The sequence below is a fragment of the Colias croceus genome, chromosome Z, assembly GCF_905220415.1.
Source record: "Colias croceus chromosome Z, ilColCroc2.1".
NCBI classification, from domain to species: Eukaryota; Metazoa; Arthropoda; class Insecta; order Lepidoptera; family Pieridae; genus Colias; species Colias croceus.
Window position 1 is genome coordinate 11618000 of NC_059568.1, and position 20135 is coordinate 11638134.

The 20135-nt window shown below is 32.1% G+C and overlaps 1 protein-coding gene across 1 annotated transcript in view; it reads right to left on the reverse strand.

The window, feature by feature from the left end:
* The window catches only part of LOC123705174, a 62631-nt gene that overhangs the window by 24007 nt on the left and 18489 nt on the right, over nt 1–20135 (reverse strand). Inside the window, exon 5 of the mRNA XM_045653837.1 lies at nt 2482–2638. Within this exon, the coding sequence (XP_045509793.1) occupies nt 2482–2638 (157 nt within the window). The remainder of the gene's footprint in view (nt 1–2481; nt 2639–20135) is intronic.

A 20135-nucleotide genomic window follows, 5' to 3' on the forward strand; every position in this document is an offset into this window, starting at 1 on the left:
TTTACATAGTAAATGAAACTCTACCTTGCTCGGCCTTGTGTAGTAACAGACTTTCGAGTTAACATTAAATATCGAAATGCAACGCTTACCTTCTTTCAGTTTTAGCGGACGCTTGAATTGTTTAGTTTTTAGATTATGATAGTTGAAAACATTAAATATTATGATGACTGTTTTACCATTTGGAACAATAATGTTTTACAGTTGGTATTGTATACGTATTTAATTTAATAAAATGCAAAGGAGCTTTTATACAGCATTATAAATTTAAGGTTTATATATTTTAAATAAAGAGGTTTTATTTAAGTTAGAGTAAAGCGAAATTAATTAATTTTAATGAAATTTTAAAAATCTACCATACCTCATTTAAATAGTAAATTTTAAGTTTACTTGTGAATGTTTACTACAAATCCAGGATATTATGTGCTTATTAACTTATAAATACAACGGACACTTTGCGCTCTCAAATAAAATATTGAATACATATTTGATGAGAAAAGTGATTATAATTGGCAGCTGTTATGGAAACTGCAAAGAAATTAACCATTATCACCACAAAGTGCAATTAGGCTCTGATTTTGTATAAAATTTATCAGTTCATTTCTGTGTAAGTAATAATTTCTTGTCATCATTTCACCGTAGACATCAATAATTGAAGAAGTTAAAAGTACATTTGAACAAGTTGATAATGGACGAAATTTTCTGTTGTGTAAAGCACTTTCTTCTTTACTAAGAGGTTAAAAACTTTAGCGAGAGTTATAGATGTGTTCCTGGAAAGAAGTTGTGGATCTGGCATGGCTTAAGGGATAGTAAAAGTTGGAGTAGTAAGGGTTAGGAGTTGGCACACGGGCATCTGGATACGATTATTATATAATATGTTACTTAAAACTGCCCTTCGGTGAGGGTGTGGTAGATCCCGGGACGGGCTCGACCCAATCTGAACCAAACTACTCGGATACCACTTTATAAAATTAATATTTAAAACTGATGCTCTACAATTAGCTTACCGGAGGTTATGATTAAGTATAATTGGCTGTATATTGTATCTTACCACATATGATATATTTCATATTAATTTGTTATGATCATTGCTTAAACTACAATTTTACCATTCATTGATTGTTAAAACATATATTTAAAATATTCGGAGTAGTCTTAAAACGAATGCATAACATTAATGCATATACTTATATGCAAGTATTTACTCGCTATTTGTTCATATAAATCGTAATATACATCGGCTTTGAAAAGCCCTTTGTTAACCGAATAAAGATGGATTGCGCCTTGGAATTGATCGTTAACCCTTATGAAAACAAAAGGGTCCTTCGCGCATTGTTCTTAAATTCTAAAGATTAAAAAATAGACACGCTTAATAATAAGGGCTATTCTACCAAAAATATCAGGACGCGTAAAATTAAGCTGGATTGATTTATGTTATTGCCTGCACGTACCAAATGGGCAACACCAAACCAATAATCAATAGAAGGGGACTGCAATAATATTAATTAATAATACGATAAACTTAATACATATACCGATGTATAAGAGAACGTATCAATTACAGATTGTATCGAAAATAGTATCCGCAATTAGTTCTGTGTATCGAAACTTTTATAATATTAGCTTTATACAGCTTCGTTTTCAGCTGAAGCGTGAGTTGTATTTTCTTTTAATAGTTGGAAAGAAAATACAGTTTCTTGAACTGTCGGGATTAGGTATTTTAGAAGTCAGGCACAGTTACATTAATAAAACTGTCTAAGTAGTGTTATTTTTCCTCGATAGTGTTAGTTTTCGGCTTATAAGCAAGAATTATAAATATTTCCTCGATTGTTTTAGGTTACTTTCTAAAAGTATGTAATGCAATTTGGAATCTTTAAAAGTACTCATTTAATACTATAATTTTTGACACTGTGAATGTTTTGTAAAATTATTATTATTCGGCAGGATTTGATCGGCAGTACTATTTAAACCCTGTACCCATAGATCAGTAAACAAGCACGTACTATTAATGACTTGTTTCGGCCTCTAAAGCTAGTTCCATTTATTGCCAAACGATCGGAAGAATGTAATTAGCTAAGTACCTTTAAACTGCTTTCGTATTGGAGGGATTATTTGGAGATTATGGCTAATTCTGTACTAAATCCTTTTCTGGGATTTATAGTGTAGGTACTGAATATTATAATATTTGCAAAATAAAAGATGATCTCTTTCTTCTCTACTTATCTTCTTATTTTATAAAAATAAACTATTACACAGATTATTTCATAAATTATTGAGAAATTGGAATATTATTTGTGATGTTTATTCATAAAATGTTATCTTTAATGAGAATCATTAAATAGGACTTACAGAAATACGGGGAATTTGTAAGTGTTTTGTTTTTCTCGGATTACACTGGTATTTATTGTAGAAACAATATTCATAAGTTGGAATGAAATGAATTTATGAGAATATAAAAATAACATAAATAATATAGGTACTTACTTTTCCAGTCGAATATTGACTCGAGGCAGCCAGATTTTTCTGACCACATGAGGTAAGACAGAGCTTCGTCAGGTATAGTGGCAGCGACAAACCCTTGCAAAGAAGGCACGCCATTCTTCGAAAACTCGGCGAGGAGGTTTTGCAACTCATAGTTTGCCTAAAAATATAAATTGTATCAGTATGACGTTCAATATTAGCTATAAGCTTATGAAAGTGTTTAGGTACTAATGCATGCAAAGCTGTGACTAATTACAAAATATTCAAACGATAACTGTAGCCAATATTAGAGATAGAGAGATTTTAAAAACTTTGTCAATGTTAATTGACACTTGTATATACTGTTATATTTTTATGAAAAGCACACAACGAAAAGCCAGGCAGTTTGCACTATGACTAATCGGCTACAATATCTACCATTATTTGTATTGAATGAAATATGTAGAATATTGTACTTTAATATTAAAAGCACACATTCAATAGGTAACCAAAAAAAAAATCATTATCTTATTTAGAAAAGTCAATACCATTAAAATTTAATTGTTCATTTTCAGGCAGTCCATGTTAAAACAAGAAATTTGCTTAAACTCTAAAGTTTACTTTTCTTGTTACGGATTTAATAAGTTTGATAATATTGCGTTTTTCAATAAAATGAGTCATATAATACCTACCTATGTAATATCAAATAATTTTAAAATTAGTTTCGAAAATATATGTCGAATAGTCACAATTAGCAAAACAGAACCAGAAACAAAGATATTCGTCTAAAATTTGGTCTGATAGTTATTTGAATCAAAAGAAGCTTCATAAATCTGTGTAAGGACGAACATTTCAAAATATAACTAGACCATAACTACCACTCTGACCGGCTTATGAGACATTATTAATTCATTATAAAAGGATGACGTCAATGTCACACCTATGGATAACTGCATAATATATAGCGTTATTACAAACACATTATGTATGCACATTATTATAATGCAAGGTGACGGGGAACCAACAGATTATACGAACCCCGTCAAAACACGGCCTTTAACACAGGCTTGGCCTATTGACAGCTCCAGGCAAAACACATTAGCCTAGGTCACGGAGAAAATTTAGTATTTACCTGCCTGCACTTTAAGAAATTTACGACTTCATATCGATTCTCGAAAAAGAATGAAAGGAAAATTTTCGTTCATTGCAGTAAACACTCAGGTAAATTGTGGTAAATAAAATTTTTAATTGGTAGAATAAACCTTAGAGTTTACGAAATTTCTTGTTTTTATTTCAGGAGCATTGAAAAATTTTCAGCTTTTTGATATTAACTTCAACAATATAGAATTATTTAGGCATTTAAATATCTTCAGCCCTGAAACATCGTTCTACTTGAGAAGTTATTTGGCAAAATAATTTAATAAACGAACACGTAATAACTCATAAATTGGGTTTAAAAGGTTTTGCCATAATAGCTATTGGTGAACAAAGTTGTTTACTAAATCATCAATAAAGATGTAATGCCCATATGGTCGCATTGTTTCAAAAGCATATACTTAATATAATACTAATTTATGGCATTCGTTTCAGTTCAAAGCCGAATAGATTAAGACCATGTTAAGGCTATGGCTGGCCTTTCACTTGGCATTTACGTACAATTACGTCAATTTAGTTGAAATGATGTCTAATGCACTGCAATTACATACCTAACAAGATTGTAACAATTGTTTGAAAGGGTCTATCAGACATCAATACCTACATTTGATATGGTACTGGGTACATATAGACTGAATATATATCATATGCCTATCGTCTTATTTTCCAATTAAATGAATTTGATATAATATATTCAAATGTGATACCTACGTCCGTACATCGTCGTTTTTATTGTATACGACTATGTTGCTGTTTGTGTTTTTTGTAAGTTTTTATACTAATGAAATACATATCCCGATTCTTAGATTTCATCTAATTTGCTATTAAAATTTAAAAGTATCTATTGAGTTATATTACTCATGTGTTAGTATTTCAGGAAATGAAAATACGTCCGTTAAATTCACAATATTCCAGCACAAATTTACTCGGAGCCAAAAGTTCAAATTTATGTTTTGTTGAATCACATCGCCTTCGGCCATCGGCTTTGAACTTTAAGTTTAAACTCTGCCTTTCCACTACCTGTATGGTATTTAATTTTCAAATTTCTAACACATAGTTTTCCTTTTGTATAAATATCCACAACGAAATAAGTTCTACACTAACGTATCACTTACAATAATGAAAAGACTAATTGGATAACAAAAACCCCTTTTCATTAGACACATGCACAAGTTTTTTTTGCTACCAAGATATACTTGTCTTAACTGTAAAAAATTATATAGGTGAACTAAAAGTGAAATTTTCTAATAAAGAAACATTTTTCTCCGTCAAAACTTTCCCAAAGTCCAAACGGTATAAAAAGAATGCGTCAAAAGAATTCTTTTCCATACTTTATATCCCGAAACGCGTGGTAAAAAATAATTATGTGCGCATAACATATTGTATTTAGTACAGTCTACATCCATCGCTGAACGATGATGGATAATAATTAATACGAACAGGGCTTTTTTGTCAGCACTCTCATTAAATGCGACAAATGATTATGAATAGGATTTTGAATTATTAATATTTACTAAACTCATCTCTTGTTGAAATTTCTAATTTCAATGGATTTAAGATAATAAGGACATTACATTCACGATCAGTCTACTTTAAACCAAAATTTATGAATAGTCAAGACTAATGTTTGATTAAAAGCAGTGAAAATTTAACGATACGATTGCAATTTGGATGTTACTAAGCACAGCATGAAAATACTGCTAATACGTTTTCAAATATCAATATGAACCTTTGAATAAATGTAACATAGATAATATACAAACAAACAACATAAACTACAAATACTAAATATATATAACAAAAGCGAAGGGAAGAATCGTTTGTCATGCGAAGTATTAAATGGAAGGTTTTATAGAAGGGATTGACAGTAACTTGCATATACGTCAATTGAGGCCGTGGATAGGTTATGTTATGTTGGCCCCGTGCCAGCTACAGCCTGAGGCGGTGCTAAAGTGGTTATCGAACTCTAACCGAGTCCAAAAATTACACTATAGCCGTAACGTATAAATTGGATCACTACAGGTTACCCGAATGTTTTGTTGGCTAATAGGTTTCATGAAATACATGTTTGCATTTGTTTATACAAATGTTTGTTTGTGCCTTTGATTGGTGATGTATGGATAAAATGAATTCTCATTAATACTGTATCCTATAGACTGTATAATATTGATAATACTGTCGATATAATTATTGTATGATTTAAGAAGTGAATTCAGGCTCACCCTGGAATTTTAATTATGTGGATGATCATGAGTGATCATTCTGCTCTAACTGTTCCTGAATATATACCACATTTGAGTGTAATACTTGTATACGTAGTATATTATTATTAGTCTGTGGTAATACTATACCTAACTGACATACGCTGCGAGTTTAAGAATATAATTCGTTGGTACCAATTCTAGAAAAAGATTTGAGGAATTGTTTGTATGTAGTTTAAATGTATTTGTAGAGTCACATGTAGGTAAGTTCTAAGATAAAATTTTTCAATAACAAAAAATAATTGTTATTAATTATAGTCAGTTATAGCAGTTATGGTATTAACGTATGAAAAAAACGATTGTCTATGCTAGTACATGTCCATAGCCAACAGAACAGGGGAAAATGAACACATTCTAAACCTCGAAGCCATGTACTACAAATTCAAAATAATACTATTTTGTTGTATTTTGTAAAACTCTAAACAGTTATGTTTTATACAGGATAGATCCCAATGTGATCTTTTTTATAAATTATTATCAGTTCTACACATATTGCTATAGTTGCAATAGTGTCAATGAAATAAATTCATAAGAAAAATAATCCCTATACACCTTTCTGATTAAGATCCAATACTTCCATATAACATAATACCTAGGTACTCTACGATTGCAACATCATTTGGGAATTTTTCTCCAATAAATTGCCTACATCACTCGACTCTGTATGTATCATAGGTAAGAATTTATTTTATCGACACTTTGGCGTTTAGGCTTTCGTTATAATATAATGAAGTTTGACGGTTCGAAGCTTCGCTCATGCATATTGCAGTGACTTACATCGCCGCGGCCGACGGGCGAGTGAGCGCCAGACACCGCCGGGCTCTCGCTCCTCGCCCGCTCCCGCCTTAACGACTTCATTTTCCTTTACCCCATTCTTATTTAACGCAATGATCCATGATTTCCACTAGTTGAATCCTGGATACAAAGTTGTTGTATTAACATGAGGTCTACATAATATTAAAGCTATAGTGCTCGAATAAAATTACTGCTACGTGGTTCCGTTTATTGCAATACTATAAGCGCCGGACGTTGCTCATGCAGTAAGTATAATAATTATATCCCAGTATGGTGGTAAGGCCGGGGAATCTGGGTGGTGACGTCATTGATTTACAACTACGGGTTGGGCCCCGTTGCGGCTTGTCGTACACAAACAGCTACGACATTATAACGTAAAAATAGCATTAAGGAGCTTTCCAACAGTGGCACTGGGGACGTTCGAGGCCCATGTCTGAAATTCATTCAACAATTTTGTGTCTATTATAAATGAGTACAATGTTATCAAAATTTCCGACGGTGGAATTTTACAAATTATGCCGTCGAACTCTCAAATGTTCAATGTATAATATGTTTTTGTTCTCTAAACAGCGAATTTATATAAAGGTCATCAAGCTCTACAATGGCTCTTTATAATTGTTTTTATGTTTAAAATTATGTACAGGTATGCCCTTATCAATTACATAAATATAATGTATGAAATATATTTTAATTCATGATGTTACTCTAAGTGTTTTATAGCGTTTAATTTTATATAAAATGCTCCAAAGCATCAAGTTTTTAAAAGCCAGTAACATGAATAGTCAGTGAATGATACTCGCTTCTTGACTCTTGTACCGCGGCGCTTATACAGCTAATGAATACCTTTCAGTTTCATATTTTCCGTTTGTTTATTGTGATAACTAAATGGTCAAATATTTTTTCATTGATAACTGCTGCATTCTTTATGAAAATACTATTAATTTTCCTTCTCAGTTAAATTTGATTTAAATAAGCTTAGTCATAATAAATACAGCTATAATTAGCATTCATGAAATATTACATTCAACGCTTTGATTTTGAAATAAAGGGAAACTTAGCTAGTTCTGGGAGAGACTTGTGCAATAGACGGGGATAGGCTAAAGTGAAATGAAGTGAACCGTCTTGTGCTTATAATACTATGTAGACAATACAATTTCTAACAGTTACAATTTGGAACTATATAAGGTAATTCAGTTTGATTTTATAATGTAGCATAAATGTAGTAACAACAATAAGTAATTACGTACAAAGACATAAGAAGCATTATTTTAATTCTAATTGAGAGATTTAATTGCCCTATTTTGTGTTTGTTTAATTGTCGGGGTTATGCAGTTACTACGTTTCCGGACTGACAACACAGATTGCGTAGGTATATCGCCAGCCGTTGCATAATGGATCTTTGACGGTTTGACCAAAAAAACCAAATCTATCGAATACCTCAACAATTTCTACAGTATAAACAACTTAGCGCCGCCCTAATAAGGAAGCACACACACGGTACACGGTAAAACTAAACAGTCAATGACTGTTTAGTTTTTGTAATCCGATATCATTGAGTATGTACACACCATCATTGAAATTCAGAAAACTTGTTGTTTTTAATGAATGTTGCGTCACGTAAATAACTTATTAATGAAACTTAACATTTAATTAATTTAATAAATAGGCAGATTGTATTAATCATATCGAAAAATAAATTTTTGATTTAATATTAAACTTTTGGATTTAATATTAAATTACTTTTCCTGTTCATGTTTTAAATTATTAACATTACGCCTTTCTATTTTGAGAAACTCAAACGTATATTCAGGTAAGTTTGACAGCGAATCGAAGTTCCGTGATTGGTAAGATGAGCCACAGAAGATGAGCGGATATGAAGACTAGAGTCAACACACGCCGACACACCTATTTGCGATTTCACCCGAGTGTGAACTAGCGCTTATCCTAAGCCTGGAAGTTATTACGCATCGTAGTACCTACTAATACCTCCGGTAGAAGGATTATCTAAAAAATTGATTGCTTGTTGTTTGTTCCATGTTTTCGCAAATATGCAGCTAAATTGATTATTTTGCAAATATGTAGGTAGGTACTACGTTAATGAAACTCGGCTTAGAAATTTGATTTAGTGCTTTAATACCAACATTTTTTCTTTCCTCCAGATTAAGTTACTGTAATATGTATCATGTTTACAGCTATTTAAAGTTTGTCAACATTTTATTTAAATTGATCGGCAATTTGCAAATTAAGAGTACCTACACACATAATTTAATGAGAGGATTAACGTGGACTGTATTTGTACTGTATGGATTTGTAATCTCTCTTATTATCTGTGTATATTAATGACATAGTTATTTGTAGGAAAAGATATTAAAATTTCAATGATTTAAAGAATTTGTTTTCCGATATTCAACAAAACACAAATAATTAAAAGCGGCTCCACAACGATGATTTTTCAAAGATTTTTTAAAAATAACTTATTTTTATAAAACAAACCTACAATGTTCAAATTAATGAGTTTACTCTTGATGTTTTGGATTCTTCACCCACGCTTCACCTTCGTCTTTGACAATTTCACCGTTCCATGATTTTGTATCACAAAAATGTGGAATGTCTTTTTTAATCAAGATAAAAGCAGCTTAAGACATTCCGATTTGCAGGTATTCAATACTAAGAATATAAATGCTTATTTCAGTGTATATATATCGTAATTTCCACAGAGTGAAATATAATTCCGGTTCACAATAATGTTGTTAAAATTTGAGTACAAAATATTGTTGCAACAACTGCTGTGACTGACTGGCCTTTGTAAATGGTGTTATGCGAAGGTTTCCACGGCATACAAAAGCAAGTCACTCAAAACTGTGTGAAAATACAGGCTCACAGCAATTTTTTCCCCTTTGAAGTCGACAACAAACTGCCTCGATACCATTTCAAACTTGCTTTGACTTTCGCTTTTTCTTTTCGCCTAATTCGAACTTGCTTATATTTCAGAACCTGATTATAATATTATGGTGTAGGTAAATCTTAATAAAGTGTAATTATCGGCTTAAAAAGTCGGTTATTTCATTTTGTAATTATAACAGATACCAATATAAAAATTTAATTTAATAAATTAAAAATTAAAAAACATTCGCAAATTCACAAATAAACAATATTTTATATTAGTAACAAGGATGACCAAAAGTATTGAAGATAATTAAAAAAAAGGATTACATTGGCAGCTATTAATAGGCCTCTGTAATGACGTGGAACTACAGCGCGGCACAAGTAACATAATAAGTATAATATAATTAATTAGTGATTTTATTTTCCCGTTTTCTATTTTTACAATTTTATTTTTACGTATTCCAATTAAATTAATGGAAATTTGCTTATTTGAGCAATGTTTTTTTTTATAATCGAGGGCTTGCCCACGATCTCGCCTGTTGGTAGGCGAAAAAGTGGCCCAAGATTGGAACGAGCTAAGGAACGATAACGCTTAAAAGGTACCCTAAGGAACGATCACTCCTTTCTTGAAGACTCCGGGGGACACAGAGTCAGGAAGTCTGTTCCAGTCCTTTACGATTCGAATGAAGATTCTCTCGATCTTTACCGTGAAGGGAACATGTTTTTATAACTGATTGTTAATCATGTTATTTTGTTAAGATATTTTTATTGACATTCGACCATATTGATGATAATAATTTTAACAAAATCTTGAGATTTTTAAAAATACATTTTATTGTAGGTACGAATATTTTTCACAATGGAAATCAAACTTTTTAAGTAAGTTTAGGTCGAGCACAATGGATAAATTATTATTATAGCCTACAAAACCCCGACTAGGTTTCTGTTGCTATGATATTTCAGCAGGCCTAGAGAAATGGCAAAAACAATCTATCATGAGTAGAATTAAACTTAAATGTAAAAAAAAAAATTGTGTTTTCAGAATTTTCGGAAAGCCATGTGAAAAAAGAGGGTTCATATGATGACGATGAAATTTTGAATGGAAACGGTGGCTCTTAGAAAAAAATGTCGAAAATTGTTGTTCGAAGTAAGTTTTAAGTAATTGTTGTTCCTAAGTATCCTAATGACGGAATGTTTTGTCACTTTATTTTTAAGCATATTTAAACATCTTGACAGATTTTTAGATGGATGGAATTTTTGTAACCTCTCTCATAGAATATCGATCGATCCTACTGTAACGTATTTAATATTTTTTATCTAATTCTACCTACTCTACTACTGCATGTTTTGCCATTTATATGTCTTATTTTTTCTCGTATTGATTAGCATATAGGTATAGGTACCTATAGTTTCATATCGCGATATTTTGTAACTGTCGATTCTTAATAATAAAACTTGCGACTTAACAATAAAATTTATTCGCCAAATATTTTCCTACACCATCAATAAAAAATCTCATGATCAGCACAACTTTCAATGCATCAACAATATTGATTGTACATCACTAATCCATTTTATTCATGTTTAATTTTCTTGATATACCGTTATTTTTTCTCACAAAAGTATGAAAATAACTTTATCGAGATATAAGAACGAAGCAAACATTTGCGATATAATCCAATCCGATTACCGAAAATTGTATAAATGTGTGTTATACGAAAACATTCGCTAAGCCCCTGGAATCTTTATATAATTGATTTACTACTCTGTTGAACTTTTTAATTAAATCTTTGATCAACCGTTTAGCGGAATATCAAATCGACGAATGAAATTAAAATGTCTTGCGAAGACATTTGGTGAAGCTTCCATTACCTCTTTTATTGCTTAACCGCCTAATCTCTTCATTTGTTTAGATTTAACAACTTTAGAATAACTTGGCATTCTTTTTGATAAGTCTTTTTTGTTCAGTGCAGACTCTTTATTATATTTCGTACTGATTGATATTTTAGAAATATTATCTATCTTATAATTGTTATTTGATTAAGAAATTCATAATATTGTATGCCTATCGAGCAATGTAGGTAAATATCTAGTTGTTTGTCTTCGAATACGCTTATATCAATGCATAATTAATGATCCGTTAATGAAGTATTGATTATTAAAATTTATTGAATTTAATTAGCGCATAATTTTCGTTGATTTACTGATTTCTTATCCTCAGTAGGTGTTATGAAATGACAAAAATCGTTTTAACAAGTTTGGTGCACTAAGACATCGTCACATTCGTATTATGTTTAATTTAAAAAGACACTTTGTTTTAATAATCTAAGAATGTATTATCCAGATTCGAGAATTGTGTTGCATGCATATTTAACAACTATTGAAGATGCGTACGAGGACTATGTTCATACATTCTGATATAGGTAGAGAAGTCGGTGTATTGTGGAATTCAGATAACAGCTCCACAATGACATCAATTATAACACTATATTCTATTGTAATGTCTAGTTTCAATATCTTGCTATAAGCCTTATGATATAATTTCTGGCTCTATAATTTATCTATTAGGATTTAGTATACTGTATAGTATGATCATTGTTTGTGTTTGCCTCCTGAAAATGATGGGTAACGTTAAAAAATTATTTAAGTTTTATGTTTTAAAGTTCTAACCCGAAAGTTGCAAAAGAGTCCTGATAAAGTGGCCAGTTCAACTACATCAATTAATTTAATTCATAAATTGAAAGAAAACACATTGCTTAAATAAAATATGGTAGAATCTTAATTGTTTAGAAGTTGCTTTTATTACAATGTTGCGACAGGCATTTTTATTTTATTGTTTGTCAATTCATTTGATCAAAAAGGTATATATTCAATTATTCTAAGAAACAATTAAAATCGCGGTCTCGTTGTTCAAATTTCAAGAGGTTGAGCTTCGGTCGTCGCTTCACGATAATGGAGGTCACTTCTGACTCTTCCTTTATCCGATCTCGTTTATTTTTAGAAGCACTTTCAAATTGAGGATTATTTTATATTTTCCCGATAATTTACTTTTCATTGTAATTATTTCGCATTTACTATGGTCCATTTACGATTTATAAAGCTTTGAAATTGTTTCGTGTTTGTTTTTCAGTTTGAAGAGTAAGTCCGGAAGTTATTTCGTACGAGCGCGAAGAATACGTATGTGTAAATTGTTAAACTGTAATAATAAATAAATAAACATGACGTATTTGTTCGAGGCTTTGCACTCCCCTGAAATAGAGACCGCGGGACCGAATGATATGCGGCGGCGGCTGCCGACGGCACGCTCTGCGGCGGCTGAAAACCTGCGGTCATACAACCCGCGCTTTCCTCCCAAATTAGAGGACTCCATTACCGCACCGATTACATTTTGTTGCTTCTGCGAGATTTATTTTTAACTAGCTTCCGCCCGCGACTCCGTGTGCGCGGAAAAATTAAATTTTTTTTTCTACGTATTTTTCAGGGATAAAAATTATCCTATTTTATGTCCGGGATAATAAGGTATAATTATACCAAGTTTCATTGAAATCGAACCGTTAGTTTTCACGTGATGCCTGAACATACAGACAGACAGACAGACAGACAATAATTTTTTTTATCACATATTTGGGTTTGGACTTTGGTATCGATCCAGTAACACTCCCTGCTATTTATTTTTTCAATATTTTCAATGCACAGAATTGACCCTTCTACAGATTTATTATTAGGTATATGTATAGATATTGAATATTGATGTTCCCTTTTGAACTAACAGTACCTACGGTCCCAGAATTGCCAAGCGTGACTATAATTGTCTTAAAATGTAAGCTAATATTACAAAAAAGAGATAATGTTTCTAACTGCGTATGTTTGTGAGCGGCAATCTTCTGCAGTACCGATCATGAAATTAGTTTAACTAACGCTTAGGCCTTAGTCTGATGACTGATCCCCGATCAACTCCGGCGCAGCCCGGGCAAGAGGCTAGGATATTGTTTATTTCAATGTGACGAAATTTAAAAGTAAAATTAGATATTTAACATTTCTATTTCTCTGTTATCTATTATTGTAAAGCCGCTATAACATGAGCCGTTTTAATAATAAGAGAAAAATCTAGCTCCAGCGCAGCTCAGGCAGGCGCTACGATTTTATTTATTTAACTGTGTCGAAATTTAAGAAAAAAATGGAAATTTAACATTTTTATTTGTCCATTAAGTAAAGCATTAATTAGGTACAAAGGCCATTTTCAATAGATAGAGGAGATAAAAAGATGTAAAGTTTGTAAGCGATCATAATTCAAAGGCCGGCAACGCAACCACAATACTCTAGAGTCTGTGGTTGTTCATGGGCGGCTGGGCGGCGCCAATCATCGCTTTCAGTACGGTGACGCGCAAGCTCGTTTGCCAACTTATACATTAAAAAAAAAATGTTCACTAGCCAAAAGCTTTGTATTGATTCCCGGTCAACTCGTGCGCAGCCCGGGCAGAATTTAAAAGCAAGGGTGGAAATTAATCATTTTTATTTCGCCCTGGAACTGGAATTAGTAATTGAACTATTTGATGTATGGCTCGACTCATTTTATAATAATTATATCAATCATAAATGTTATTATGATTATAACGTGTTCTTCTTTTGCATATGTATCTGTCGAGGCCATATCGTAGATTTGCTCATTTCATGAAATGGCCAATTTATTTTGGCCAGATCGTTAAATTGTCAACGTTTCACGATTTGGTCATCCACATTGCCAAACGTGGAAGGCCATTTCACGATTTGCGACCATTTTTGTTTCTTTTTTAAAAAGTAATTCGCTTCTGACACTCGCTGGCCGCTGCCGCGGCACGCTCGCTTTGCTCGCTCGGCTCGTGTGTTGTTTATTAAAGTCTAACCTAACTGTTTTCTGTTGAAAAAACCATTCGCTTCTGGTATTCGCCGGCGCTACCACGGCAAATACAACTAACTTAAATGACTATAAACAAGTTCTTAAAATATTCAGAATTTTTTAATGTTTTATGGACTCTCTAAGATATTTTTAATACGATCAGCCAAATATCGATGACCAAATCGTGAAACGTTGACGATTTAAAGATCTGAACAAACTATGTTGGCCATTTCATGAAATGAGGAAATCTACTTTATGGCCACGACATATATAGGTACTATATACCTACATCTTTGTTTAGTTGTAATGTATATTAACAGTGTAATTTTCGAGTCGAATCGCGGTCGTATGAATCTGAGGCAAAATTAATTTGTGAAGTACAAATTGTAATGACATACATTTCGCGCAAACCGCTGCGTTATTTCGTTACAAATCCGAATGCAGGCATGCATAGTTTTCGGAAATAGTCTGATGTTATAAAGGTATAATTGATGTTAGAAAGGAAATTGAACTAAGGAGCTTACAGCTTTTGTTTTTTTCGTCTAAGGTTATTACAAAACCATTCAACTACCTTCGCCGTGCAATCTCACGAAAGTTCCAAGCTGGAAGATTGGAAACCCGCTTTTGTTCGCTGCCAACTATGTTTAGCCGCGAGTCCGCGAAATCTTGTAAAACTTTTAACAATTTGTCCTGACATCTGATTTTCTTGAATAATCTCAATTTTTAAGTTAGGACTGTTGTACTATTCAACTTTTCCTGTTTATGTTAGATTTATCTTCCCGCCGCTGTCAATTTGGATTTAAGGCTCATAAATTACTTTTAAAAAGAAACACCTTTTCTCATTTAAGGGATAAAATAAATAAGAATACCTTTATTCAGAGACATTTTATTTTTAATAAAGTTAAGCAAGTTTGACTCATTTCCTTAAAATGTTGTACCATTGGAAGTTGAACTTTTGCTTATTTATTTGTTGGTCTTATAACGTCTTATAGTATCGGCAAAAGTTAAGATACATAATCAATTTTAGTTATTTCTCGCATTTCCATGCATTAAAGTAAAAAATCGCACCTCACACCACACATTATGCGTCTTAATATAAAACTAATTCTTTCGCTTTTGTAGCCATAATATACATATACATATACCTGATATATATAAATATTTATGTAATTGATAAGGCTGCTTAAAAGTAAAAATAATAAAAAGGTGTTATGTAAAATAGTTTTGAAGTTTCTTCTCTCTGCGCCGTCGGCTGGTGATGAACCTTAACTATAATCTACAATTAATAATAAACTAAATAAAACCAAAAAAATAAAAAGTACCTAAATAACAAGCTTTTAAATAAAATACGCTACCTGCTAATCTTTTACTTTTACTAGAAACTTAAGAAAATAGGAAACAAAAAACACAACACAAGTAATACGGAACATTTTTACCTTATTCCATATTATTTTTTTTCTTAAACTTTATCATGACTTTGATTTCTTTCGCTTCATTGTATAATTAATTTTTGGTGATTAGGGATCAAGATCAGAATTCGCCCTTTTCCGCCTTGCTCACAGCGCCCAGCTCGTAATATTAATGATTCTAGTATAATTTATTCAGTTTATAAACATGGAGAAATAACACCTTGTCCAAATCAAGAAAGTCAGATATTATCGCGAACCACCACAACTAAATTTTATTTCGTGCCGCGACGAACTTGCCGTAACTCTTATTTTGAACGTTAAAGTATTTTGCTTCGTATATTATACACGCGGCGAAAAAGTACCTTCGATTGCGGAAATACAAACCGGCTATACGAAAGAGGTATTAAGAATCTACTTTAAAACTTTTATTCGGAAATATAAAACTTTCCGGAACGATATTAAAACTTTGCGAAATTGTATCAAAGTTTTTTAAAATGGAGCGGAATACGCTGAAAAGTATCGGAAGGGCAATGATTTTTTGGAAAATATGCCTGATATGGCAGAAGTGAAGATTTGGTTGGATTTATTTCTTCTCTTGTCCAAGGGCGGCCTCGCAGTATCGTTTGCCAGCCTACCCTCGGAGGAACTGCTTGTTCCCACTGCTCCACTCGTATTTATACCGTGGGTCCGGTGCGCGGAGCACCTGCGCAGTCTCCACCTCTTGCCCACCTACGCCGCGTTTGCAATTAATGGAAATCTTTTCATGAGAGATTTGGCAGGTAAATTTATTAATAATTACTATCGGATGTGAAAAATTAAAGAGGTGTCATTTAACATAGAATAACACTTTAAATTTCAGTGAACTCTTAATTTAATCGAAGAAATAAATCATTTCTTGCGTAATTGATGGTTTAGCTTCTATGTAAATTTACTTATTAATGCTCTAAGTAAATTTAAGAGGAATTGACATTATTATTTTAAGGTTAAAATCATTAGTAGCCAATGGACAACTGAAAATTTAGAGGCAACTAACTCTAAGGGGATGGAAGCATGTGCGTATTAGATTTAATAGGTATTGTTAATTTTATTTTCACAAAAAGACCTAAAATAAGACTGTTAAATTAAAATACGTATATTCGCTGTGAGTCTGTGATAGCAATGAACACATTTTCTGTACCTACTGTTAAAATATTTTAGAATTATTTATTTTGTTAGCATCCTTGCCTAGCGAGTCTTATTATTTTCGCGAATGTAAAGCAAGGAATGCGTTATACTCAAAAGCAATTAAAGAAAACTTTCCGGATTGCAATAAGCTTTGAATAGAAGTTAACTAAGAATTCCTGGACCAATAGAATTGATGGAACTGTTAGTGCTTTCATAAACTTTACCTTTGAAATCTGACTATTGGAAGCTATAGCCGTAATTTCCTGTGAGGCGCATTTTCGTAAGTCTCTTTGTAATAAAGAATTTTATCAGTATATTTTTTTGTTTATTTAGAACATCAAGTGTCTTGGAAATACTATGCAATTTATGCTACTTAGTTTGCGTTTCAAAATTTTCATTAATTCATAAAACGTTTGCTAATATAGGTAGAGTTTTAGAAATATAGCGATCTCTTTATCGCTAAGAACTTCCCATTTATTTATCTTTTAATTTTTTATATAGTGTTAATAACAAAAAGATAAACAACCAAAATCGAAAAGTTACCAAATCTTTTCCGTAATTTGTATCTAGGTACGAGCTGCGACGCGGTAACAAACGTTTATTAAAGCTAGACAATTAATATTCAAACCGATATTCTGGCTGATACTTTTTATTTGAAAGCGCTGCAGCCGCTCTCAGTTTGTTGAAAAGAAATTCGAGTAAAATATATTGCAATTTCAAACAACTACAATGTTGTACGTCGGGCGTCCGAATTCAGAATCTAAAACTAGGAAATAATAAATCAAAAGTTTTCCACGTGAATCTATTAAAGGTTTATAAAAATACCTCAAACATAGCTTAATGTCAATTCCATCCAAAATTTTGATGATGGACATGGGTACTGTGTTTGGAACAAACATAATTTTAAAGGAATAGATAATATTAAATAACGAATCCGATATTAATCCACAAGGCGGGTTGTTCGAGACTGAAAAAGCGCCGTGTTTATCAATTTACCTTGCACATCGTGATGTGCAAGGTAAATTTGCCACACGGTATAGGAATATCCTTATAGCGGGAACAAGATTTGTACTAATCATAATTCATAATATGAAAGCATTTTAACTTCCAGTGTTGTAATTATAGCTGCATGATTATTCTAATTATAGAATGTTAACAAACTTATTTGTAAACATTCTATAATTAGAATAGTCATGCAGCTATAATTACAACACGGGAAGTGAAGTATAAGTTCTAAAACGACACGTGTTTAACTGCTGTTGGCAAATTTAATTGTCGAAAAAGTATTCAGTTAATGTTCAACTTTTCCTCGATTCATTCTAGTCTAGTCCAAATTTTACTCTCATACGTAATGAAGTTAAACTTTTATTAAGTTTTGTAATTATGCAATTAGCTTTATTCGATGAAATTTTGCAAACAAAATTTGTATGCATTATTGTACTTATATAGAGAAACGACCATTTATGTTGTAATTATTAGATACAACCTTTTTGTAACTTTGATAGCCAATAGCCATTGTGTTTTAAAATATACAGAAGGTAATTTTCTTTTATTTGTGTTATTTATTTTCCATTTAGATTATGTATGATAAAATTGAGTGCAAAGTTATGACATGTCGATATCGTATGAAATTCCCCTTTTGTCGTTATTTATGTTGTTCACTAATGAAGTCGTTTTTTTCTAAGGACCTATTGTACTTTCGATACTTCTTTGTAAAAGAAAAAATTGTACGATACCTTTGAAATTATGACAAAAGTAGTGTACCTAGTAGGTATATGCGGGTCTTATGAATTATGTTTTATATATTGAAATATTGCTTGTTACAGATATAATTAACTGCGTCTCGAATTCCAGTTAGTATTTTAACGTACGGCATACCTACAAATATATATTTGTTTTTCATTACAATGCAACCTTGTTGAATGGATGTTACACGGCGTTGTGTGCAGTGGAACGAAGGTGCGTCGCTTGAATGGGAATGCCGAAATTCACTTTGTCATTCTATACGCTATCTAGATGTATCATAAAGTGATATTCTTATTTCTTATTAGTTACAAACAGCGTCTAGTACGGTTTCATAGAATCTTACACGTGCACACATATTGCAGTCTGCCTTTAAAACCCTGGGTTGTGAAATGTATACATTGTATAAATTTAACTTGATCGTTGATACCATACAAAATGTATTATTCTCATTCGAAACGTACTATACGATGTACAAATACGATTATTGAAAAAAGTTGTTAAAATAAATCTTGGACATATTATTGTGTCGATAAGTTGACGAAAAGGTTCAAAAGTATATGAGAAGATATTCAAATACAGGTATATTGGTTTAATATGACAATATGATTAACGATAGGTATTATTTTGTAGCTTACTGCTAGTAGAGTCACGTGAGTGTAGCATAGGATAGCTTAGCTCGCATTGTCAGGAATACTTATAAAGACGTCTTTCCTCAGTAATCCTTTCCTTTATAAATGATCCGGAAAAGCGATATTTGGGTGGATAAACCTTTGTAAGCTTGTATTGGCACATGTAGGCAAACGACTTGACACATTACCTGATAGTAGATTAGATATTCAGTCCAGTAATATGCGTTGTTACGAGACATGTGAAAATCTGTAAAATTGGTTCAAAACTTTAAACACTGCTAGTCGTGAGGGAACAGTACCTAATGCGAGTCTGACCTTATTTGCAGAAATTCCTCTTTTAACATTTCTCTTTCCGTCTCTTTACGCATTCTGTTTCCAAATTTATTCATATATTATGTTTAAATTACTAACGTGGACGATGTGCAAGGCTAAGTTGGTACATTTCTAAAACTCTCGTCCTTTCTGCGAGGTCCGCTTGGATTTATGAAGTAGTACTTGAAGCAGAAATCAGATCAAGAAAATCTGCTAAATTTGTAAGAGCGATGCTTGAGCGATGAAACAGTTTTACAAAGGTATTCAAAGCATATTTCATACATAATGGTCTCAGATTTGAATTACCTTTACAGTTTACCTTCATTAAAAATGTATAATAAATGATATAGATTTTATACCTATACTCAGTTCATTCATGGCTTACAAGAAAAAGACAAAGGTGGTGGTAAATTTAAAACCACAGACCATTGAAAAGTGCTTTTAG